The sequence below is a fragment of the Castor canadensis genome, chromosome 6, assembly GCF_047511655.1.
Source record: "Castor canadensis chromosome 6, mCasCan1.hap1v2, whole genome shotgun sequence".
In the NCBI taxonomy this organism is placed as follows: Eukaryota; Metazoa; Chordata; class Mammalia; order Rodentia; family Castoridae; genus Castor; species Castor canadensis.
In genome coordinates this window covers 39,189,662-39,215,138 of record NC_133391.1, presented here as the reverse complement: position 1 = coordinate 39,215,138, position 25,477 = coordinate 39,189,662, and the positions used below count along the sequence as shown (strand labels likewise).

General features: G+C 42.7%; 1 protein-coding gene and 1 non-coding gene across 4 annotated transcripts; both read left to right on the top strand.

Moving 5' to 3' along the window:
• The first annotated feature begins 1,240 nt into the window (after nucleotides 1-1,240).
• Nucleotides 1,241-24,602, top strand: Tigar (TP53 induced glycolysis regulatory phosphatase). Of its 3 annotated transcripts, XM_074076244.1 has the most exons (7): nucleotides 1,242-1,394; nucleotides 7,588-7,625; nucleotides 10,012-10,160; nucleotides 10,749-10,870; nucleotides 16,111-16,188; nucleotides 20,210-20,320; nucleotides 22,569-24,602. In XM_074076244.1, the coding sequence occupies exons 3-7, from the start codon at nucleotides 10,061-10,063 to the stop codon at nucleotides 22,992-22,994; spliced, it is 837 nt and encodes a 278-aa protein (XP_073932345.1). In that variant the 5' UTR covers nucleotides 1,242-1,394; nucleotides 7,588-7,625; nucleotides 10,012-10,060; the 3' UTR covers nucleotides 22,995-24,602. The 3 variants fall into 3 exon arrangements, with proteins under 3 accessions (XP_073932347.1, XP_073932345.1, XP_073932348.1); XM_074076246.1 differs by lacking the exon at nucleotides 10,012-10,160 and having other exon boundaries at nucleotides 1,241-1,394; XM_074076247.1 differs by lacking the exon at nucleotides 20,210-20,320.
• LOC141424500 (small nucleolar RNA SNORA28) lies at nucleotides 14,448-14,571 on the top strand. The gene has a single exon (XR_012449414.1). It is a non-coding gene; the product is annotated as a small nucleolar RNA SNORA28 (small nucleolar RNA).
• Nucleotides 24,603-25,477: the final 875 nt, after the last annotated feature.

The window sequence follows — 25,477 nt, the reverse complement described above, 5'->3', positions numbered from 1 at the left end:
CCTTGGTGTAATAAATTTCCTTTCTCTGACTTCACGGCGCCTCTTTATTTGGCATATCCAGGGGTGAGTGGCTGGACCTGACATGTGGAATGCCAGGAGTTTGGGCCTGGGGTCCAAAACTCCGGTTTCAAACCTATGCAAATTGCTCTAGTTTCTTTGTAGACCGTATTTCTCATGGCTTGAATGAAAACAATGCAGCCTATCTATGCTGTCCACCTCAGAACTGTTGTAAGGCCGAATGTGCTAATAAAAAGGAAACTGCCTTGAAACATGAATCTGTCTCCTGTGTCATTTGACGTCTCTGACCTCCTGTTCTCAACTATAACTGAGGATCAATGAAACACATGCATTGTCAAATGCGAGGGCTTAGGTAACAATGCATAAGAGACAGGGGGACCTAGTCAACATTAGCCAGGCATGTTCACCTATCAGATGGCTGAGGACTAGAGGTTTGGTAACCTCTCTCAGGGTCCTAAAGGCTGTTAAAACAGAACCACGCAACTGATACTTGTTTAAAAACGAAGCCTTTAATCAAGAGTATTGAAAAAAGAGGGAGAGGTGGAATTCAATTTCAACAGGGATCCGTGGAAATGTATAGCGCGGGACTGGGGCTGAGAGGATGAGGGAGAAGATGGAAAATTACCAAGAAAAAATGCAATCAACTATCCAGGCTAAGCACGAAAGGAACTCGGTCAGCAAGAGTGAGTGGTCTCTTGATCAGCTGTCTTGGCAGGACTCTTTGGTAAAACTCGGCTCAGCAGGCCAGGCTCAAGAAGAAGGCAAGAAAGAATCTGACTAAAGTTCGGTCAGGAAGTTGGGACTGAAACTGGATGGCTTTGTATCTCCATACCTTGCTGGCCTTACTTCCCCAACGTCAGGGATGAACAGCTAAGCCTCACAGGACGCACCTGTCCGGTTCTGTACACCGTGAGACACGCATCGCCTTGGCACCCCACCCTCAAATCAGATCAGGCAAAAAATCAGACCTTTCCTTATCTGAACCCTGAGTCCACCCGCTGCGGGCTCGCCTGGGCAAGCAGCCCAAAGCCTTATCCGAGGGCGGGGCCCCGCGCACCTGCCGCACGCCAATCACAGCCCCGAGCGCAGGGGCGCAAGCGCCAGAGCCCTGGGCGGAGCCTCTCCGCTCACCAATCGCCGTGGGACTGGAGTCCTCCCGGTGCTCCGATTGGCCCTCCGGGGATGACGTAGACGCCACCTCGCCCTATAGGTGCGGAGCCGGCCGGCCTGCCGGGCTGGCGGAAGTGGTGTGGGGCGAGGTGATCCCGCAGTGCCGGGGCTGGCGGGTGCAGATCCCGGTAGCCCGCCGTGGCCCTGCTTCGTCTCCCTCCGGGCCACAGGAGGATGGTGCGGTTCGCCTTGACCGTTATCCGGCAGTGAGTATCGCCTTTCTCCTCTCTCTCGCTCTCTCCGAGCAGTGTTTTGGAGTGGGTGAAGGGAGCGTCATCGGGTCGTCGCTGCAGGGTGGTTTCCAGGGTCTTCCGTCTGTGTCTTCTCATCTCTTATCCCCGCAGCCCCAAGAGAGGAGGGCAGGTGTTAAGCACCGTCGGCCCCGCGTTTCAGGGAAGGACACAGTTGTGGAGGAGTGAATGAACGGTGACGGTTCCCATCTCTTTTCTGTGCACCGTTTCTGCTTCCCAGCATATTCCAAAGAGTTTGCAGAATTGCTTGTGCAGGCTGATAAATAGCTATCGATCATCTATCTATCTTTCTCGATATGACCGTAGGACTGGGGTTCGAACTCGGGGCTTCACTCTTGCAAAGCAGGCGCTCCACCACTTGAGCCAGTCCATTTTGCTCTGGTTATTTTGGAGCTAGGGTCTCATGGACTATCCCAGGCTGACCTCGAATCTCTCTACCTTTCCAATCTCAGCCTCCCAAGTATCTAGGATTACAGGTGTGAGCCACCGGTGGCGGCTCAAGACCGATACTTTTGATGCTGGCCTCCTACTCCTGTCCCCTTGTGCGACTCTACAGTTCTCGCTTCCCTCGATTTGCCAGGACAGTTCCGTGGGGAGCTGTTTGAGATTTACTTCTTCCCTCTCCCAAGGTTACAGGTCTGAGAAAGAAATGAAGGCCTACGCCTTCCCCTTGGCAGACTGCGTCACCCTGAACAAATATTTTTAACCTAACAGATTGCATGGAGCTAACTTGGTCGTTATGTCGCCTATCTTACTCCTTCTTAACACATATTTTCTGAGTGTTCATGGGAAGTGCGATTCAGTGTAGTTAAGAGCAGAGATTTTCCAAGTAAGATAAACTTGGACTGGAATCTGAGCTCCACCTAGGAGCCTTGTAGCCTGGGTCTCTGATAGCAGACTTAATCTCTCTGATTTGTTTCCTGATATGCAAAATGGGGGTCCTGAGAGTATCTATCTGACTTGATAGATCACTGTGAGAATGAAATGGGGAAGGGGACCGTTTGTGACAGTAAAGGAGAAGTGTATCTGAAAATTAAATAACTTCTGTCTCTACAAGGACCGTGCCAATCAAGTGCAGTTGGGTCCCACCTGTGTAGTATGCTTATCAGAACAGCCTGTTAAGTAGGCTCCATGTGCCAGTGGGCTGAGTTACGGCGTAGATGAGAAGCCATTTCTGTCTTCATGGGGCTTACAAGGGACTCTGGTAGAATTTAACCTTGCAAAGGCTATTTCAACTGCTGTATTTTCTGTCCTGTTCTTCCTTTATAGGAAGGTAATGTAGGGGATCATTGTGTCCTGTTCGGATTTGCAGGATTTTTAATGGCTAAACTAGAAATCTGGCTCCTCCCTGTCTCTTCTCTCCCCTCTCTATGCAATGCTTGGGGAGGGTTCTTGACCTACTTAAGGTCATACAGCTGAATTGGTGGCAGACAGGAACTGAAGAGTCCTAACTGCCCTTTTCCCAACGTGAGAGTGCTTTCCAGCATAGTGTCACACATGATTGAAAACTTAGAAGCTGTAGGAAATATGGGTTAGGGCTCCTCTTGAAAGGTCATCTCTGCTCAGATTTATAATAGACAATAGCTATATGCATGTGAAATTTATTCTACCACTGCTGCCCAAACAGGGCTGGATTGTGGAGGCTCTCATAGGAATATTTTTAATGAACAGCTCTTAATAAATTACTATGTGACTACAATTACAATCTCACAACAATCCAGAGAGGTCAGGACTGACTTCCTCCATTTTCAGATGAGGAAACAAGCCCATGCACCTTGCTTACAAGTCGTGTGACAAGTTGGGTAGGTTGACTTTGAACCGAAGCAACTTATATATGCACTGTCCTGGGCCTCCTATTGTATTACATTAAGACCTTAATTGAATATCTCCAGAGAGCTTGGGGGCTACCTTTTATTCTCCTAATATAATTGTGAAGAGTGAGAAGAGCAGTTTTAGTTCTGGTTTGTTTGTAGGAAATGGGAGAGAAAGTGTTGAAATAATGAGAAGGGGCTGTGGTTAGCTCCTTCTGGTCAGGACCATTCCATTTACATTCTTGACTTCTGAGTTCTTGGGCCAAAAGGCTGGTCATTCAGGAAAAGAAATGATTTCAGATTTGATTGATTGTTAAGTATAATGACTTCTTGAAGAATTGGATAATTTTTTTTTGACCCATATGTCCTGGTAATGCAAGAAAATTGTAAAGCAGTTTCCTTATGTTTAGCTAAATCATTTTGAATTTTGTGCTGTTACTATATATGTGCTTCTCTTTCTTCATCTTATTTTGTAGCGGAAGTACTGGTGTGTACCATTTTTTAAATAAAATATCCTGGATTCCAAACTTCAATTCCATTATTATTATTATTGAACTGTAATTTATTCTGACAGCACAGCATTGTTGAAAGCTCCCTCATAGGTAGGTTGGCATTTTCATCCCCTGCTCAACATTATCGAAGATCCTGGTTCCTTGGAATATTATTTGTGTTTTCAATCTGTCACTGCATTCACCTCCATTTAAAATATTTTGGGGGGGGCACTGGGGTTTGAACTTAGGGTCTCACGCTTGCTAGGCAGGCACTCTACCACTTGAGCCACTCTGCCAGCCCTCATCTCCATTTTTAACCAGTTCTTGAAACTAAATTTTTTTATAAGTGAACTTCAGTTTATTTTAATTTCTGACAGGTGGTGAAGTAGTAAAGTTATCAATTTTTTTTCTTACTCTTAGTTACCTTTTTGTTAAATGCTAATCATTCTTCTGGACATTAATAAAGCCAGCAAAATAATATCAGTTCATCTATAATTTAATATATTGATAGTGATACATGTAATTGTTTTGTTACTGTGGGTTTTTTCCTACATATTTGGTTAATCAACTAGGGAGAGTCTTTGCATCCAGATCTCATCTATATATAAACAAAAATATATTATGAGTTGGGTACCTTATACATTTTTTCCCTCTTGAACTGTCTAGTGAAACTCTTACTAGCTTTTGAAATATTCTGTATTTGCAAGTGAATTAATTGGTGTGAAGGAATTAGGATTAAGCTGTATTCAGACTAAATATCAGGTGAGGTAGTACATTTTCATGTTGATTGAAATGAATTTATTCTGAAAATGGTCCCCAAATGTATACTAACTTCTGTGGTTTGTCTCTCCTTTGTGGCAAACTGAGGGCTGCCTTATTCAAGTCCCTTAACAAACGTACTAGGAATGCTATACTTTCTATAGGATTTTGACAAAAATGCCAATTAATATAAGTCTTGACTAACAAAATAAAATAACTTTTAAGTGAATCACGTGTGATAATGCACAAAATGAGTGATGCGTATTTGTAGGGCCTATAAATGGCTGGTCACAAGACTTCACTGCTTGGCGGAAGCATTTGGATTCCTGTGCAGTTGGCTGCTCTGTTTTGGAAATGGAGCACCCTGCACATTTTGAAAATGAGTGCTGTTATTCCTGACTCCTCCAAAATGTATCCTTCTGACCTTTCAGCTCCCTCTACCTCTCTGAACTGAAAAGTACTTCAGCCATCTCTTTTCCTTTCCCACTTCCCAACTTAAAAACACTTGCTTCAAGGATTTAGATAAACTTCTTGATAAAGATGATAAAAGCTGTAAAACTATTTGGGGGAAAATTCTATTTTTGGATTTCTGCTGTGGAATGCTTACAAAGTGGTTTGAAGGCAGAAATGCCCACTAGAAGCTAAAAGTGAGTGCCAATGACTGTGAATAATACTGCAATGTCACAGTGGTCTTTAGACTTACAGCTAAAGACATCCTTCAGTACAGCTCAGTTATTTTTCTCCTTTTCCTGAAAAAGAATTAGATGGTGGGACAGTGTCTTTTCACAGCCACCAAGTTACTCAGACTCCATTTTTGATAAAGTGACATTTTGACAGTATAATAGCTTTAATCTGAACACTTCATCAAATCAGTTGGGATTAAATTAAACTCTTGAGCTAATCTTTTCAGCATTATGCAAAATGTAATTAGTCTCTGCTGACTTTGTATTATTGGTAAAAGTCCTAAACTTGTTGCTGGCTCTTGGATCATCTTTTTGGGTGGCAAAGTGACTAAATTTCTCCTCACCCTTAATTTAAAATTTACCAAGTGAGGGTGCTTCTCTGCCTTTTGCTGGGAATTGAATTGGCTACAAAGCCACCATCTAAAGAGAATGCCACTAGCATTTAAACAGTAGTGCTTTTAGTCTTGACCTCAGTGAAATGATGAGGCTGAAACAGAAAGGAATCGAATGTATGGCTCCATTTTCTGGATCAGAGATAACAGGGCTCCCAGACCTACCATGCTGCCACTGCTGTGTCTGAATGGCAGAGGTTAATACCCTCTTTTGTGTCCAGTTCTTAAGCTTCTTTGTGAATTCTGAATTGGAGGAAATCTTTTATTTATAATAGTGAGTTGGTACCATTGGCTTTGCCAAGGCCTAAATAGTTCTGTGCACTGTAATTTCATTTACTTATCATATATTTATTTAAGTGAATGTATCAGAAATGAGAATAATTGTCCTTGTTCTCATCCTCCACCCATAGGTGACCACATTTATTAGTATCATCTCTATCCTTCCAGTGTTTCATTGTGTAGAGCCAAATATTCATTATTTCCCTCCTTTCTCAAAAAGGTAGCATTTTATGTTATTCTACATCTTGGTTTTTTCTACTTAGTCATCCACTGGGGTGATCTTTCCCTATCTCTCTATACAAATTCTCTTCTTTTAAAGGACACAGTTACATACTGTCCTGTTAGGTCAGTATCCCACTATCTGGTAACTAATGTTACCATTAACAAATGGTAATTTTCACCATTGTTAAGGAAATCAGTTCCCTGTTCATCAAACTTTGGGTTATTTAAATCTTTTGCTATTAGAAGTAACAGTAGCAAGTGTTCCTTTAAATATGAGTGAGTGCAGGTTTTCCCAGTAATGAGGTTGCTGGATATCTGGATAAAAGGAAAAAGGATTTGTTCTTTTCAAAAAAAATTTTTTAAATTGTGGTTTTGGGTGTTGAACCCAGGGCCTCCTGCACACTAAACAGACATTCTATCACTTGACTCACACCCCCAACCCTTTTTTTTTGCTCTGTTTCACATAGGGTCTTGCATTTTTGCTTGAGGTGAGCCTCAGGCTGAGATCCTTCTACTTTTATCTCCATATAACTGGGTTTAAAGACATGCACCACTATGCCCAGCTTTACTGGTTGACATGGGGTCTTGCCAACTGTGATCCTTCTGATCTCCACCTTCTGAATAGCTGGGATTATAGGCTTGTACCACCATGCCCTTAAAATATCTCTATTTTAAGCTAATACTTCACTTAAAACCAAAGGAACAACAATTCTTGCTAGAAACCAGGGCAATGCAAGTTAAAATCAAAGTGAGCTGAACTGTTCAGGTACCAGGCTGGCCCCAAATGAGTTTTGGTGAAGATTGTAAGCCATTTTGCAGGGGATATGAGTTGGTATAACCACTTTGGCATTTTCTAGTAAAGCTGGATATTTGCATGCTCTGTGGCCCAGCAATTCGAGAGATAGGCAAGAGTCAAGAGATATTTAATTAAAGCTAAAAAAATTTCAGTATAACTGAATTTTTTATTAGTGTGTATTGTGCAAAATACTTGGTTTCACTGTTACATTTTCATACACACATCTAACATACTTTGATCATGTTTGCCCCCACCTCCCCATTATTGTCACTAACCCCCTCCCTCCAAGTTCTTAATTCTACTTTTCTTGTCCTTTATGGTGGTTTTCCTTGTGGGTCTACCCTGTCATTCAGTCCTGTCCATGTGCCTCCCTCTCCTCTTTGGGCTGACTTTCATGCTGTGGTCTTGCTGTAGTGAGTCATGTGGATTGGTATGCCCATTTGAACAAGGCTCTTAACAAAAATAATGCATGCATAACTCTAGTTTTAATAGCACTTTCCTCTTGCAGTTCATTTAAGGTTGATTCCCAGTGTATACATTTGATCTTGCGATGGTTTGATGATTGCAAATAGTTTAGAATGAACTAATAAGATTATGAAGTATGTTGCAAGAGTCACGTGATCTTTGTGAGTCATTTTCCTTCACTGCCGATTTTTTTCCTCCTTTCAAAAATGACAAGTTGTAGTAACAAAGGTTTTTTTGTTCTATATTTTAGTGGAGAAACAAGATTTAACAAGGAGAAAATACTTCAAGGTTGGTATAATCCGATTGTTACTTTAGCTCTTTAGTGTTAATGTGACGTGTGAGTTAATCAGATTTGGCAGAGCAGGGTGGGTGGGGGTGGGGCAGCACTGCACTGGGATTGGTTTGGACTGGGATTAGAGAATTAAAGCACCATGTCAACCACAGCATCTGATCAGAGCAGCTGGTAACCAAGAGGGGTCAGCCCTAGTGTAAACCAGATATAAAGAACAGTTCTTAGAGAACTCCTTCACCAGGGTCCCTTCAGCTAATTTCAGAGTATATAACTCTTGAATCTAGGTGTCCTGAAATATACCAGTCCAGATTTAAAATGATTTCATATTTGGAAACTTGACGTTTACTGACTGGTGTTAATGGTGTCTTTCTAAGATAATTATTTTAATTTTAGTATTAACAGAGACAAGATAAAAAAAAAAGAGAACTCCTGTTTTCACACATGCTTGCTACTGTATTCTGCAGTGATTCTTCCTTCCTTATTCTGTTGATATGGACTAGGATCTTTTCCTTGCCCTATGATCCAGCTAGTCTGGCTTTTAAAGAAGTTATGTTTATGGGTTGTTTTGTAGGTTCATTTTGTATTTTTTTTCCTGACTTTGTAAGTTGACTGTGCAGTTCATTTTTGCAAAAATACAATCCTTTAGCTGGCAGTTGTCTGTTTACCTTTTGCTGGTTACTAGTATGTTCCATCTTTTTTCCTGTCTTGTCCTTTCTCCCCTTTTTCTAGTCTTCTTCTTCTTACTTGCTTTTACTTCTTAAGTGCTTCTTTTTCTCTCTCCTTTTTTCTTGTTCAGCCCCCTCTTACCCTCCCTACTGGCTTCAGAATGACATTCCATTGATTTTTGCCATTCATACCTGCCTTAGTTTGCCATTTGTTGGGTGGCTTAAACATTTATTTCTTCGAGCTCTGAAGGCTAGATGTCCAAGGTCAAGGTGTTGCCAGTCTGGTGTCTGAAGGCCTGCTTCCTGGTTTATAGGCCGTCTTTGGTTGTACCCTTCCATGGCAGAGAAGTCTTACAGGAGTGTCTCCTCCTATAAGAGCACTCATGCCATTCATGGGGGCTCCACCCTAGCATCTGACCACCTCCTAACACCATCACTTTGGGAATTAGTATTTCTACTACCAATTTAAGGGGACATAAACATACACTCTGATGATACCTAATGAAGTGTAATATTAATACCTCCCTGCCCCCAAATACAGAGAACTTACATTAGTCTACTATCTTGGTCTTTTTTTAAAAAAAAAATTTGCCATACACATTATTGTCTTCATTCATTACTTAGACGTTTGCTTCAGTTTTCACATATGTGTACCTCTTCTCTGCTTGTCACTTCTTTTGCATCTCAGGGCTTCATTGTTTGAAAGTCTTCTAATGGGGTTGATGGCAAAGATGGCCTTGATCATTGCACAATTGTGGACTGATGGTTCTCTCAGCACCTGGGAGATATTACTCTATTCCCTTTTTGCTTTCATTGTTCCTGTTAAGAAGTCCCTTGTTGAGCTGGGGGTGTAGTTCGGGGATGGAGTGTTTGCCTAGCATGTGCAAGATCCTGGGTTCAATCACCAGCATCACAAAAACCAAAAGCCCCTGAAACCAACACAGGTAAAGAAATCAGTAAAATGTCCCGTGGTAGATAATCTGCCCTTCTCTGTAACTGTTTTTTTAATTGTTTTGTAATTAATTAATTTTTTGCGCAGTACTGGAGCTTGAACTCAGGGCCTTGTTTTTGCCAGGCAGGTGTCTACCACTTGAGCCATACCCCAATCCTTTTGGCTTTAGTTATTTTTCAGATAGAATCTTGCTCTTACGCCTGAGCTGCCCTGGACCTCTATCCTCCTATTTACACTTCCTACATAGCTGGGATGACAGGCTTGCACCACCACTCTCAGCTTGATCTTGGTTGGGATGGCTTCTCACTAAATGTCTGCCTAGGCTGGCCTTGAACTGTCATCGTCCCAAATCTGTAGCTCCTGAGTAGCTGTGATTACAGGGGTGAGTCTCCATGCTTGGCTTATAACTGCTTTTACTATCTTGTCTTTGAGTTTGGTATTCGTTTTCCCTCAATACATCTAGGAGTAATTTTTTAAAATCATCCTACTTGAAGTACACTGTGTTTCCTTTATCTGTAGATTTGTGCAGCCTCTCATTTCTGGAAAACTCAGTCATTCTCTCGCCACATTTATTTCCTCCGTTTTCTCTGGTCACCTTCTAGAATCTCAGTTGGATGAGTTATGGACTGATTGTTGGTGTCCTCTCAAATTTGTGCTGAAATCCTAATAGTGGTTTTAAGAGATTGGATCTTTGGGAGGTCATGGGACTTCTAAGGGGGGCCCAGACCACTCTCATGCCCCCTTTCTGCCACTTGAATATGCAAGGAGAAGTGTGGAATCTGCACCCCAGAAGAGGGCCTCACCAGAACCCCCCATGCTGGCACCCCGATCTTCAACTTCAGCCTCCAGAACTGTGAGACATAAATGTTGTTCATTAGCAAAGGCTTTGTGGCACTTTTCTGTGGCAGCTGAAGGTAAGACGACCCAGGCTAGGAGCACTGGGCTCTCCATTACATCCCGTCGTGGCTGAGAAGTGCTCTGTCTCCTTCCTTGCTGCTTCTGGGTGAGAGCTTCAGTTGGAATTTGAGGTCTTTACTCTTCCCTCAACCAAATGTCTCTTTATCTATCAAGGGATTTTCCCTCCTCAGCAATTCTATTTTCATTATTAAAATATTTTTTGGTTCTTTTAGAACCTTTGGACAGAGGAGATAAAAAGGGGGGAGATGTTTAGGTGCTGGCTCTGTGGTCAGACACAGCCCTGGAGGGTCAGACACAGCCTTTCTCATGTGCAGCTCATGAGGAAGTGGGCAACCCGAAAGGGGGAAAGCTGAGCCAGAATGCTTGTTACCACATGCTTCCCACTGGAAAACATTTGAAGGCATGGGCCTTTGTGGAATGAAGAATTAATTTCACAGTACTTGCTGTCAGCTCTCTGAGAAGTTTTATGGAAAAGTACCCAAGGAAATCTTCCATTAAAATTAAGAAAACTGCAGCTTCTCTTCTCATATGTGTTTTAATTTGCGTCCCTCAGATGTACTTCTGAATGTTATTGTCCCCTGCAGGACAAGGAATAGATGAGCCCCTCTCAGAGACTGGACTGAAGCAAGCGGTGGCTGCTGGGGGATTTCTGACCAATGTCACATTCACGCATGCATTCTCCAGCGACCTTACCAGGACAAAGCAGGTGAGTGGAGGGTCGAGATCAGAAGACCATGAATTGTGTAAATTTGAAAGATTTACATGATGTCACATCCAGACATCACTCCCAACCTCCTTCCCAAACAGAACTTCTCCTTTCTTATTTGTTTTGTTTTGTTTTGTTTTTTGTTTCTCCTGAAGGCCTCACACTTGCTAGGCATACTCTCTACCACTTGAGCCACTCTACAAACCCTTTTTGTGTTGGTTAGGTTTTTATTTTTTGTTTATTTACTTTTTGGTGGAAGGGGTTTGAACTTAGGGCCTCACACTTGCTAGGCAGATGCTCTACCACTTAAGCCACTCTTCCAGCTATGCTGTTTATTTTTGAGATAGGATCTCCTTTTATACCAGAGCCAGCCTGGATCACAGTCTTTCTCTTTATGCTTCCCTGAGTAGCTAGGATGACAGGCACACGTGCGTGGCCATGCCCAGCCATTGTTTGAGATGGGGGGGTCTCATGAACTTTTAGCCTGGGCTGGCCTCCAACTGTGATCCTCCCAGTCTCCACCTCCAAGAAGCTTGAATTACAGGTATGTACCACCGCACCTGAGCTCTTTCTTTTCAATGTACCTTTTTTCTTTTTGGTAAATTTTAAGCTAGAGTAGCTTTGAGGAAAATGTATAACAGGAATAATACATAAGATGACATGAGGGAACAGAAACAACAAGAGATTAACCCACAAAGACATCAGGTAGTAAAATTATCAGGCAGAAAAAAAAATTATAATACTATAAAGAAATAAATGACATAAGTATCTTCAGTGAGCAAATTGCCATAAAAATTATTCCAGATTTAAAAAAAAAACCAAGCCAGGCGCCAGTGGCTCATACCTGTAATCCTAGCTACTCAGGAGGCAGAGATCAGGAGGATTGCAGTTCAAAGCCAGCCCAGGCAAACACTTCATGACACCCTATCTCGAAAAACCCTTCACAAAAAAAATGGGCTGGTTGAGTGGCTCAAGTTGTAGGCCCTGAATTCAAGCCCTGGTACCACCAATAAATAAATAAATAAGTAAGTCAACTCGCAAAAACTTTTTAAAAACCGTTTTTATTAGTTTGTAATAGTTGTACAGGGGGTCTTGTGACATTTCTACATGCGTGTACAATGGTTCATCCCTCTTCTGTTCTCCCTCCTCCTCTTAAAACGACCTTGATAGGATTCACTGTTCCATATTCATCAGCCATATTCACCTTCTTCACCCTCAACATTTACCCTCTCCCTCCCGCTGATACCCATCCCCTCACATAAGGGCTCCATATTCCTGTCCTTCATTTCAACTTGCAAAACTTGATGGAAAGAGACTTGTGACTCGCCATGAGGGAACCACAGGGTTGGAATGTAGCCTCCACATAAGCAGCTGGAAACATAGCACAATGGGGGAAGCTTTGAACTTCAGGCACTATGGGCCTGTAATGCCTGAAGGAGCTGGAGCAACAGGGTGAGCATATTGCGATTCCAGAAGGATCACACCTTCATAGTGAGCTAGCTAAACTAAAACTAGAGGAGAATGAAGGGGAGACAATAGAAGGTATAATATAATAATAATCATAATAGAACAAAATCGACCCAGAGATGAAAGATACAAGATTCTGAATGAGAATTTCATGGCTTAGGGTTGACAGCAGATTAGGTACCGAAGAGGAAGAGGTGATGAATGCAGAGACATAGCAGCAGAAAAGTCCAAAATTAACTGTGGAGAGAAAGAAGACTAAAATAGGTAAACAAGCAGAGTTTCAGGGAGGTAAGGGGTGGGTGGCATCACGTACTGTAGTATACATATAGTCAGAGTCCCAAAAGAAAACAGGGAAGTGGAGGTAGGGGTGAGGATGGAGACTTGAAGGTACGTATGCATACACAGGTGGGTTTTTTGGTTTTGTTTTTGTTTTTTTGAGACAGGATCTGGCTATGTAGTCCAGGCTGGCATCAAACTCACAGCTCTCCTGTCTCTACCTCCAGAACCCTGGGATTATAGGTTTGAGCCATCATGCCCAACTCTAAAGAAATGTATTTGATCATCACATACACTTTGGCTGGTGGGGACTAAATGCGCCCACACTGCACGTGAGCTCTAAGGACCGTACACCTATCCGGCCCCAGGAACTGTCCTCTCCTGTAGGCAGCTTTGCTTGTCCTCATGTAGTCACACTGAGGCATGTACAGACTCACAGTCCCCTGAAGACTGAAGGGGATCCTGGGGCATGTTTCTAGAGTCTTCTCTGTCCCACAGGTGTTAGTCATGTCATGCTCCCCAAGTTCCAGACTTTGTTCCTCAACTCTGAGATGGATGGGCTCTATGTGCTTTCCCTACCATGGTCTGGAAAGTGCTTGGGACAATGTAGAGCTCACCCTGTTGCTCCAGCTCCTTCAGGCATCACAGGCCCATAGTGCCTGAAGTTCAAAGCTTCCCCCATTGTGCTAATCGGAGACTTATCTTTTCATTTTCTTAATGATATCTTTCAAAGAATAGACATTTTTAATCTGAATAAAATCCAGTTTATATTATATTATCGGTTTCAAGTTAGCTTTTGCATACGATGCTAGAGAAGAGTCAATATTCCTGTTTTTCCTTGTGTCTATCCCATTGTTTCTCCTCTACTTACTGAAAAGAACCTGCCTTTCAAAACCCAACTTACCAAAACCAAAACAAAATAACAATTGACTGTGTAAGTGTGGGTTTATTTCTCTACTTTTTCTTGGGAGAAAAGTCTTTTGTATCAACTTAATTTTGAAAAGTACATTCCCTGGGTGTAGCTCTGGAAATTTTTCAGTCACAGCTAATAGATGCAGAAGTGTGGATGAGAACTGCCATGCTAAGCAAGAGAAAGCAGACATGACAGAACACACCACAGGACTCCATTGGTGGAGAACTGTGGAAAAGACTGACAGTGGTGTAATGCAGATCCTTGGCTGCCAGGGCTAGGGCTGGGAAAGATTTATTGGCATGAGCATGAAGGAATCTTTGAGGTGATGGAATTCTTCTGCTTCTTAACTTTGGTGCTGCTTAGATGGCTATATACACTTGCCAAAACTTGAACTATAGGCTTAACATAGGTACATTTTATTATTATAAATTATGTACCATGACGTCAATTTAAAATATACAGTAAGTTAAAACCCTTAGTAAATATACTAAGTTATAGATTACACACAGCTGATTGTTAGCAGCTAGATAAGAGAGTTACCTAAATGTGGCACTGAGTGGCAGATTTGAAATGTGACAGTTTGAAAGACCTGAAGAATATGGTTAGTTCTGATGTCTTTCAAAGGGAAATGTCAAATCCCAGTACCACCAAAAAAAAAAAAGAGAGAGAGAGAAAATGTTGGAGAGAATGGGGATGAGGCAATATTCCCAGAGGTTGTATTTGATCATCTTATAAAGTCATTGAAAGACAACACATCCTCAGACCCACCAAGTATAACCAAGCCCATCAGGATAACTCCAAATGAAATCACATTGACTTTTATCTTAGAAGATCACAAGATTCCAAAGAATAAGGAGGAAAAACATGATTCACTGATGACTAGTAGTTAGGTTGTCAACATCAAAAATCATCTCTTCTTGCAAGCAACACTCTGGCAGATGGTCAAAACTGTCTGACACAATTTGAGCTTACTAGAGCAAGAAAGTCTAACCTATTCTGGTGTTCTCTTCTCTATGAGACAAGCTGTTATATAGACTTAAACAGTATTAAAGAATAAAAAAATGACCTCTTCAAGGTGCTGGCAGACAGCAAGCATTAACCCAGGTTTTTAAATTTACTTATTTGTTTTTGGTGTTTTGAGACAGTGTCACTACGTAGTGCAGGCTGTGTCCTTGAACCTGGTAGGTAACCCAGACTGGCTTGGAACTTGAGATTCTCCTTCCTCATCCTCCCAAGTACTGGGATTACAGGTGTGTATCACCATGCCTGCTGTAACCTAGGTTTTATACCCAGAAAAGCTTTTCCCTAGAGTACAGGTAAAACAAAGACCTTTCTGACAAATAGGCTCTAAAGTCACTTTGAAAGAAAAGTGAGAGAGAAAGGAAAATAATTCCAGAAGGAAGGTCTGAGTTCCAGAGAAAGAATAGTGAGCAAAGAAAGTAGAAAAGGTATGCATAGGCAAATAAAAGAAATATTGACAATAGATCTAAAACTGTAATGATGATACTACCTAATTTGGAGGAAGGGGATTAAAAACCAAGGCAGATAATGGACTTAAATGAGTTCTAGTTTTTGGAAGGCAGTGTCTCATGTTTATCAGAACTAACCAGACATCCAATGAAAGAAGGACACATGAACAGAAATGAGCAAAACCGAAACAGAAACAGCCACAGAACTTACTAAACATAGACTTCCTCCCTTCCCTTTTCCCTTCCCCTCTTTTTCCCCTCCCCTCCTCCCTTCTCCTCTTCCCTGCTTTCCTCTCTCCTTCCCTCCTTCCTCCTTTTCTCATATACTTAGAGGCAGGACCTTGCTATGGAGTGCAGGCTGGCCTTGAACTAGTGATCCTTCTGCTTCTACCTCCAGGGTGCTTTGATGACAGCTGTGTGCCACCATGCCTGGCTTCAGACATAGACTTTAAAATACCCGTTTTATGTATAGGTCAAAGATGGCATTTTGAAACAGAGCAATAAACAATAAACAAGAATGCAGTACAAGTTCTAAAACTGAAAATATGATTGAAATTAAGGTTTAATGGGTGGGTTTAACAGCACTTTAGACATACACTTGAATGGAGAATTAGCAACTAGAATAGGGGTTAGCAAATCTTTTCTGTAAGGAGCCAGATAATAAATGTTTTAGGTTTTATGATCTCTCTAGTCTCTGCCACAACTGTTCACCTCTGTTCACACTGATGTGGTGTGGAAGCAGTAGATAGTACATAAGTGGATACTGTGGCTGTGATGTAATAAAACCTTATTTATAAAAGCAGGTGATGGTCTGGATTTGGCCTTTGGGCTGTAGTTGGCTAACCTTTGGACTAACAGATGAGCAGAAAATATCAAGAGTCAAACATGGAGAGACAACAAACTGATGAGCTGTTTGTGGTACTGGGGATGGCACCCAGGGCCTCACATGTGCCGGGCAAGTCCTGTACCACTGAACACATTCCAGCCCGAGGCGCAAGTTTGCACAGGAATATTACTGCCAGTTCTTTTTTATTAAGATGACATGTATTATTATTTTGAAGTTTCACAATGATTGTTTTTATGAGAAGAAAGAATGTTTGTCTTTTGATTTTTAGACCATGTGTGGGATTTTGGAGAAAAGCAAGTTTTGCAAAGACCTGACAGTGAAGTATGATTCAAGACTTCGAGAAAGGGTAAGTAACTCATTTGCATATTGCTCTTTAGCATACATTTTCAGTAAGCCACCTTGGCAGGTGGCTGGGGATTTGGAATCGGCAATTATGTTAAGAATCTACTGTGTGCTAGGCGTATTGGATAGTCTTGTGTATGGTACTTATTTAACCATTAAAATATGAAGTAAGTGCTGGGTACTGTGGCTCATGTCTATAATCCCAGCTGCTCAGGAGGCTGAGATAAGGGAGATCGTGGTTCGAGGCCAGCCTGGGCAAAAAAGTTTGCAAGACCCCATCTCAGTGGGAAAAGCTGAATGTGGTGGTGTGTGCCTGTCTTCCCAGTGAGAGTGGGAAGCTTCAAGCAGGATCGTGGTCCAGGTCAGCCTGGGTAAAAAGTGAGACCCTATCTCCAAAATAACCAGAGCAGAAGGGTCTGGAGGTGTGGCTCAAATGGACTTGCTCCTGCCTAGCAAGTGCAAAGCCCTGAGTTCAAACACTAGTACGGCCAAAAAATAAAAATTAAAAAGATAAGCATCTTAAATTATGAAAGAAAATATGCTCATAAGAACTTAACACAGCATGACAAAGTATAAAGTAAAACTGACAAGTTTTTGCTTCTTATCCTTAATCCTCAGCATAGATTTTTTTGGGGAGGGAGGTGTGGTGGTGATACTGGAGTTTGAACTCAGGGCCTCACTCTTGCTAGGCAGGTGCTCTGCCAATTCAGCCACTCCCCCAGCCTTTTTGCTTAGTTACTTTTTGAATGAGTTCTCCTTGTGCTTTGGCCCAGGCTGGCTTGGACCACGATCCTCCACTTACACCCCCTGCATAACTGAGATGACAGGCACACCACCATGCCTGGCTTGTTGGTTGAAATGGGGTCTCACTAACTTTTTTTTTTGCCTGGGACTGGACTCAAACTCTCATCCTCCTGATTGCTTTCTTTCAAGTAGCTGGAATTATAGGCATGAATCACCCTGCCTGGCCATGTATTTTCTTAGGACCACTTTGTGTACCAGGAATGGATCTTTTGGAGCTAAGATTTAGCCAAAGGCATTTGGAAATTCAAATCTGAGATCTGAACCCAGAGTCTTCCTAGATCAGTATTTTAGTTATGCTCGGCCATATTGACCCATAGGCTCATTAGCAGGTCTGTCAGCTCCCCGATTTCTTCTATAGCTGGGTAGAAATGCATAGGGCATTTTTTAAAATGATGGCTTCTTATGGCTTGCATATGCGCTGTATTGTGGTTCAAAATATATAGTAGCGCTCCGGCAGAAAGAGAAAAATTCCCTTAGAGAGGGCTGGCCCACTCTTTGCCCAAGAACCAAGCTGAAAGCCTTGAGGATGCTTCAGCCCATTGTGTGTGTGTGTGGGAGAGAGGGTCGATGACAGTGCTGAGCAGGGCCTGTCACTGCAGAGCAGGAGAGGTGTTATCTGTGGGCCAGAGCATTCTTTTCTCAGTGTCCTCCCCCTGAGTAATGTCACGTTCTCCTGTGACTTCAGTTTATGGGTAGATGATTTCCAAATCTCCAAATCTGTATGTTGTTGAGATCTCTTAACTGGGCTGCACGCCACATATCAGACTGCCCACTCTCTGTCTCTGTTTATATGCATGTGCAATGCGCTGCCTTTACTCCAGTGTGCACGGGCTTTACCCCACTGTGCAAACCATTTCGACTCACCACCTCGCCGTCTCTCATGTCTGGTCAGTTCTGCCTTTGCATAGTTCTGGAAGCCGTCTGTGAACTCATGCTGCCATCCTGTCGAGGTGTAGCCCACCTCCCACCTGGGTCACCAAAACAGGATTCTCCTGTTTTCTGCCTTGCACCTTCTTTTTCAACCTAATTTCCAACAGCAGCTGGAGTAGTCTTTTGCAAATGTGGCTTCATGCCCTTGTCCAAAACAATTCACTAATTCTCTTTTACCTCCAAGAGCTCCTCCAAACTCTTTAGCCCAATTCCCAAGGCTCTCGGAGCTGATCTGTCACTTTGGCCTGCCTTCCCACCTCCCCTGGTGCAACATGCTCCAGCCTCTGTGCAGCCCTGGGATTCATTCCTCTTCACAACAACCCAGTGTTTAAAAACCTCATGATTGAATCCCCATTTTATAGATGCACAAACCTAAGCTCTGTGTCCAGGACCACGTAGCCACCTGGCCTAGAGTCCATACTGTGGACCATTGATCATCCGCCCCTTGGGATCCTCTCCGAGTGTACCCAGATGCTCCTGGTGTTTCCTCTTTGAACTTGAGTCTGTGCTCCTCTCTGTCTAGAGCATTTGCTACCCAGACCTGGCCAACATCCACTCGCCTTTCTTGCTCTGGCTTTCTGTGGTTTATGCCCTTTGTGTCCTGCCATCATGGTACTTTTTTGGTTATAAGCAGCCCTCCCATACACTGTGGCCACAGCACTGTGGGAGCTGGGTGTCACTCTGGGGTCCCTGTCACATTGCTTAGCATGCTTTATGGGAGTACCTGGGATATTTAGTAAAGGAAGGCTCCCATTCCTACCCCTCTGTAAATAGGAGCTGCTCTGAAGCTCGCCAAGACACATGAATGTGAACTTGCAGCGCAGTAGTGACTGACTGTTTGGAAAAACATACATATATTCTTAGAAAAATAGTATTTCATCACTGGACTTTTTATCTGATCTTGAACCTTTGACATCATCTTTGCAAACCATAGCTGTTCATTTCTTCCTTTAAGTACTTAGGAATTACAGGTGAGAACAATTTGGAAAAAACACAGTTAAAATCTCTACTATCCAGAGGTAAACATTCAAAACATTTTGTTCTGTGACTCTTTTCCCATGTCTGTCAGTCTTATCTGTGTAAACATTTTTCTTTCTTTCTTTTTTTAAACCTTTTATTTATTTATTTTTTTAAAAAACCTTTTATTTATTTTTTAATTTTTTGCAGTGCTATGGCCCTAATCCAGGGTCTCATACATGCTAGGGAAATGCTCTGCCTCTGAGCCACGCCCCCAGCCCCTGAGTATGTGTTTTTCTAGGTGGAATTCTATATAGTGCTTGAAAACCAGCTTTCCTCCTTTACGGTGTACTGACTCCTTTTCCATGCCCATAAACATACATTGGTGCAATCACCTAATTAATGACTCCATATTATTCCAGTATATGGGAATGATGCAGAGTTTGTATTACCCAGCTATTACCCACGGACATCCAGGTTGTGACAAGCCTTTCTGCTGATGTAAATAATGTAAAAATAAGCATCTTTGTGATTCGTTCTTTGCACACAGATCTAACACATTTCTAGACTTCACTGGGTGTGCTTCTTCTCAGGACTCAATAGCCATTGCTGAACTATCCGCCCTGAGCTAGGAGAAGGTCTCATTTTTCTCACCAGCACATGGTGTTACTGGTCTCTTTGATCTTCTAATGTAATAGTTTACAAATGGTGCCATTTAATTTCCACATTGTTCTTCCTGATAAGGCAGACCTCCTGTGTCTTGGCCTTCCATATTTCTTTTGCGACTTGCCTGTCCTTCACTCTGGGTCAGACTTAAGGAACCCAGAAGTCACACAGATCTGGGCTCGAATGTTAACTTTGCTCACTGTTGGCTGTGCGGACATAGGCAGCTATTTGATCCCTCTGGAACCCGGCTTCCTCCTCGCTTGCAGACTGGGGGCCTGTTGACACACCCACTTCTCAGTGCCATTAGGATCAGGTGAGGTAGTGTGTGGATGGGGTGTGGCCATGTGTGGCTCTGCCCGTGTTCGTCTCTAGCCTGGTGCTGCAGAGCTCTGTTTGTCCTGTGAAGCCCACCGCCTACTTAAGCAAGCTTAAGTCCTTCCACATAACCTGCTTGGCCATGGCACAAGTTAAGGTTTCTACTGTGTTTTCTAGAGTCCAGGCCTTGGTTGAGGACGTTCCCATTTTCAGTTCAGAGGAGACAGAATAATCAAGTCATTGAAGGAAACAAAGCTTGTTCCTGGGGTGATTGTTCAGATTTTCCGTAAACTGAACTTAGTTGTTGTGTTGCAAATTCACAAGAGGCACCTTTTTCTACTGGATCATTGCAGAAGTATGGGGTTGCGGAAGGCAAGCCACTGAGCGAGCTCCGAGCCATGGCCAAAGCTGCTGGGGAGGAGTGCCCCATGTTCACCCCACCCGGAGGAGAGACACTAGCCCAGGTACACAGCACGGGTCCAGCATGCCACACTGGTGAACTTGCCAGTGTTAGGAGGGCTGAATTCTGACTCTTCTTTTCTTTTTTCTGCTCTTCTCTTCTCTTCCTCCATCATTCCTTCTCTCCGTCCTTCTTTCCTCTTTTTTTTTTTTTTTTTAACTAAAGGTTAAACTCTGCCTTGTGCCTGCTAGGCAGGTGCTCTACCACTTTACCCTTTGAGCCTTGCCCCCAGTCCTTTCAAATAGGCTCTCAGGTGTATGCCCAGCCCAGCCTGGACTGCAGTCTTCATCCCTGTATGCCTCCCACATAGCTGGGCTTAAAGGTGTGCCACCATGCCAAGTTTGCTTATCGAGATTGGGGCAGGGGGGGCGGGTCTCATGACCTTTTGCTCAGACTGGCCTCGAATCTTGATCCTCCCTATCTCCACCTCCCAAATAGCTGAGATTACAGGTGTGAGTCACTACACCTGGCCCTGACTGATTTAGTACAGATGTTTGTGAATTATAGTTTTTCAAAATGCTTGGTTCATAAGACAACTCTACAATATAATTTTTTTCCTTGTTAGGTTACCCTGTTTCTCACTTACTGTTAGGTCAGCTGTCATTACTGCTGATGGATTAAGTAACTATGTTATTAGACCATACTTCTAAGAACTGTTGGATATGGAGCTGTGCCATGGGTGGGGACAGTGGCATTGAGAGGCACAAGTTGATCACTGAGAGTCAGATGCATCAGCACGTGAAGCCTTCAGCTTCTGCTGCCCCTTGGCCCTCAGTGACATTGTCACCATGCTCAAGTTTCCTCCCCATCTTCTGCTTTGAATTGCGTGATTGATGATGTATTTTCTTGTACAGACTATGTCACTGTAGTAAGAGAAAGATGTGTTGTTCCAGCAGAACGTGGTTCCTGGCAACCTCTGTGTTGTGGCTTTGTTTCCCTATACCTTTCCCTAGCTGTGAGTGCTCTGATGCTGGAATTGGGAATTGAATCCTCATCATTGTCTCCATGGCTTCCAGAAATGTAGTGGGCACTTGTGGAGGCCAGTGCATGTACTGACTGAATGAACAGGAACATAGATCAAGGATCGTTGGTTTACGTAGTACTCAGGTTGACCTATTACAAAAATGTAGCTGGGTGTGGTAGCTCATGCCTGTAATCCTACCTCCTTGGGAGGCTGAGATAAGGAAGGATGGTGGCTCCAGGCCACCCCTGGCAAAAAGTTCACAAGACCCCATCTTAACCAATGGCTGGGAGTGCTATGCACCTGTCATATCAGTGTAAAATAGGAAGACTGGAGTCCAGGCCGGTCTGGGCAAAAAAGCGAGACCCTATCTCCAAAACAACCAGAGCAAAAAGGTCAGGGGTTCAAGCAGTAGCATGCCTGTCTAGTAAGTTCAAAGGCCTGAGTTCAGACCCCAGTATTGCCAAAAGAAAATCAGAAGAAGAAAAGAAAACCATGCACTTGTGTGGGTTTCTCAAATTTCAATTTGTTTTTCACTTGATAAATGCAAACACAGAGGCTGTACATATCAATGGAGTACTGTGTGGCATTTTAACACATGGGCACATTGTGTAACGTGATCAGGCTACACTTAGCTATCTCCTCATTTATGGTGATGAAAACTTCTGAAATCTTCTTCTGTCTTTTACAATGTAATCATCATGTACAGTCACCCTACTGTGCAATACCCACCCAAACTCATAGCTCCTGTCTAGCTTGTAACTTGGTACCCATCTCCTGAGTAGCTGAGACTACAGTTGTACTTGACCACTCCTGGCTTGTCTTTGAGATAAGGTCTTGCTAACTTTTGTCCAAGCTGGTCTCCAACTGAAATCCTTCTGTCTCTGACTCTTGACCATGCTGTTTTGATTCCTACAACTTTGTAATATATTTTAAAATTAGGTAATGTAGTGCCTACTGCCTTTTTTTTATTTCCTCAAGATGTCTTTGGCTCTGAGGGGATTTTGGAGTTCAATGTAAATTTTTTCTCCCTTTTTTTTTTTTTTGGAACAGGGGCTTGAACTCAGGGTGTACATCTTCAGCCACTCCACCAGCTCTTTTTTTTGATGGGATTTTTGAGATAGGGTTTCATGCACTATTTGTCCAGGCTGGCTTTGAACCACAATCCTCATGATCTCTGCCTCCTGAGTAGCTAGAATTTACAGGCACGAACCACTGGCACCTTGTGTAGGTTAATATTTTAAAGAAGTGGTTAACATCACTATTTTACCTTTTATTTATTTCCTTCTAGGTGAAAATGCGTGGAAAAGATTTCTTTGAATTTCTTTGTCAACTAGTCCTGGAAGAAGCAGGTCAAAAAGAGCAGTTTTCCCCAGGAACTCGAAGCACCTCTCTGGAAACTTGCTTGACAGAGGTATTTCCCTTAGGAAAAAGCAGCAACTCAGAGTTTAATGCTGGCGGTGGCGGCCCAGGATTGGCAGCCAGCGTCCTAGTTGTCAGCCACGGTGCTTTCATGAGGAACCTGTTTGATTATTTTCTGACTGACCTCAGATGTTCCTTACCAGCAGCTCTGAGCAAATTTGAACTTACATCAGTGAGCCCCAACACTGGGATTAGTCTCTTTGTCATACACTTGGAGGAAGGGCGACAGCCAGTGATTCAGTGTGTCTGTATGAACCTCCGGGAACATCTGAACAGAGTGACCGAAGCCCACTGAGTTTAAGTCTAATCAAGATCAGTTTTGAGGCTCCAGAGGGAGTGCCTTTGCCTTGCTGTATTTCCGTCCTCTGCTAGTGCCGACTGGGAGACAGTTAAAAACCAGGTTATAAAGTTCCATTGACATCATAGCCCTATCAGACGGCAACAGAAAGCCATTGAGAAAAGACCTGTTTTGTCCGGATGCAGATGGCATTTTCCCAAATAACCTTACCACCCTTCTCTGGTAGGTTACATCTCTGGATTGTGAATGGGTGAAGGAACTCTGTATTGCAAGTTGGGGGATTAATAACCTTGTTTCTTTATTTTTTGTAATGCCTTGTCTGTGTTATTGGCTCTTAGTCAGACACTGTTTTTTACTATGTCATCCAGTGTGGAAAAGAGAATGATTTCTAATTCCCACTACATGTTTACAGGACTACAGGTGATTTTCAAAAAGTCTTTTCAATGAAAGCTTCCTGCGTTCATAAGTTTATGTGAAGTAAAATGATGAAAGGCACTGGAACGTTTTACATAGAAATCAGCTGTTGAAATTTCTTTATTCGAGGGTTTGAAATACCTACGTGTGTAGATTGTGTTTGTGGAACAGAAAGAAGTTAAGTCATCACTCAATTAAAATGCGTCACAGAAGCAATCTCTGAGCAGAAGGCAAAAGCAGCTTTTTGTAAGCGACAGCTTGCAAAAGGCAAGTCAGTGGAAACCAGAAAAAAGAAAGACAAAAAGATTGATGCAGAGAAACGAGAGCAGTGTTCACTCGCTTCCTATCTGACCTGTAGGCTGAAAATGTTCCAGTTTGAGGCAGGCTTTAAAGAAAGTAAATGGTTCATAGGACCCCAAATAATAACGTCAGAATGAGAAAGACAAAGCTTCCTTAAAAAGCAGGGTGGGTTTTTGTGGAAGGTGCGCATGAAGTTGCCTCCCCGTTCCACTAGAGGGCGCTGGAGGAAAGGGATTTTGATTAAGCTTATCCTGTATATGAGATCGGTCCTTGGTAAGTCTGCATCGGAATGAAGAGTGTCTTACATGTAGTTCACACGTCAGTCACCATGCTGGCGAATCTGGCGGGTCTCAACTCATAAGAGGATCAATGCTAAACTTGTCAGTTATGGCTGGCATCACCTGTGATCAACATCTCCTTCAGACATTTGAATCGCACGGAGTTCAGTGTTAAACCATCCTCAGTGTGTCCAGTACTGCCAGCTTCTCTGTCAGTCCTGGAAGAGGGCATGAATTTGAGCACCGGAGGAAGTACACTATAAATAAAAACCTGAAAAAATTACTGAAAAGGACAAAGCCGTCCAGAAGTACAGCTTTCCTTTTGTAAAGACATAAAGCATTAGGTGTAGTAGTGCTCCCTTTAACCAGGCCTCATTGCACTGTCCCTGCACGGGTGGCCTCAGAGCGAGTCTGTGCGTCCTCCCCTTTATTACACTTCTCCAGAGTCTAAGGCCACGGTCTGATCCGAGGCTTTAAAGATGTACGTAAATCTCATCAAGCTGTGTCCTTTATTTTTATCTACCATATATTGGGGTGCTGTCTGTGTTAATATGTATGGACCTATTTAATTATAACCACTATATTCTATTAAATAAACGGCACATTTTGTTTATTTTTCTGTCGTGGTCTTTAGGTGCATGCGCTATTGTTCTGTAGGAACACAGACACAGGGAAGAGTCTTTTTCTTTAAAAAGAAAAAAACCCACTTGTAGTTCCCACTGCATATTTAAGTGACCAAATGTGATATTCAAAAAGTCTTTTCAATGGAAACTTCTTACCACCGTAAGAAAGGACACTGGGACATCTTGTATAGAAACCGGCTCCTGGAAGCTTTTATCCTAGAGGGCCCGCAGCCCAGAGCCCTGTAGAGTCAGCAGCCTGCTGGGTTGTTTGGTTTTCCCTCAGCGAGTTACAGGAAGAATTTTACTGTTCTTTTGTACACGTTGCAAATAGTTTCCAGTTTGTTACTTGTCTTTTAGGTCTGTTTATTTTTTTCATATTAAGTGTTTTGAATATTTAAGTCAACCCAAACTATCTTGTTCTTTTGTTGTCCTTTTGTATGTGTGAGTCCTTAGGAAGTCTTCTCTACCACGAAGCCATATAATATCTTTTTTTTCTCATAATTTTGGAGAATTTTTAAATGTCAAATCTTTGTAATTATGATTCTATAAGGTAAGAATTCTTTTTTTTTTTTCAGTAGTGGAGTTTGAACTTAGAGCCTCGTGTTTACTAGGCAAGCACTCTACCATTTGAGCCACTCTGCCAGCCTTTTTTGCTTTATTTATTAGGTAGAGTCTTGCATTTTTTGCCTGGGCTGACTTTGAACCATGATACTTCCTGTCTTTGACTCCTGAATAACAGGTGTGAGCCACCATGCCTGTCAAGAATCTAGTTTTATGCTGTTTTCCATGTGGGTGAAATAATTATCCCATTACTGTTATTACACATCTGTTCCTAGCTGGGTGCAGTGGGGTGTTCCTGTAGTCC

What these genes read in the sequence shown, in the direction of transcription:
- Tigar (XM_074076244.1), top strand. Translation starts at nt 10,061, where the DNA reads ATGCTGGCACCCCGATCTTCAACTTCAGCCTCCAGAACTGTGAGACAT. An exon ending in CTTTTCTGTGGCAGCTGAAG is followed by an intron (nt 10,161 to 10,748) that starts GTAAGACGACCC and finishes TGTCCCCTGCAG; the next exon opens with GACAAGGAATAGATGAGCCC. An exon ending in ATTCAAGACTTCGAGAAAGG is followed by an intron (nt 16,189 to 20,209) that starts GTAAGTAACTCA and finishes GGATCATTGCAG; the next exon opens with AAGTATGGGGTTGCGGAAGG.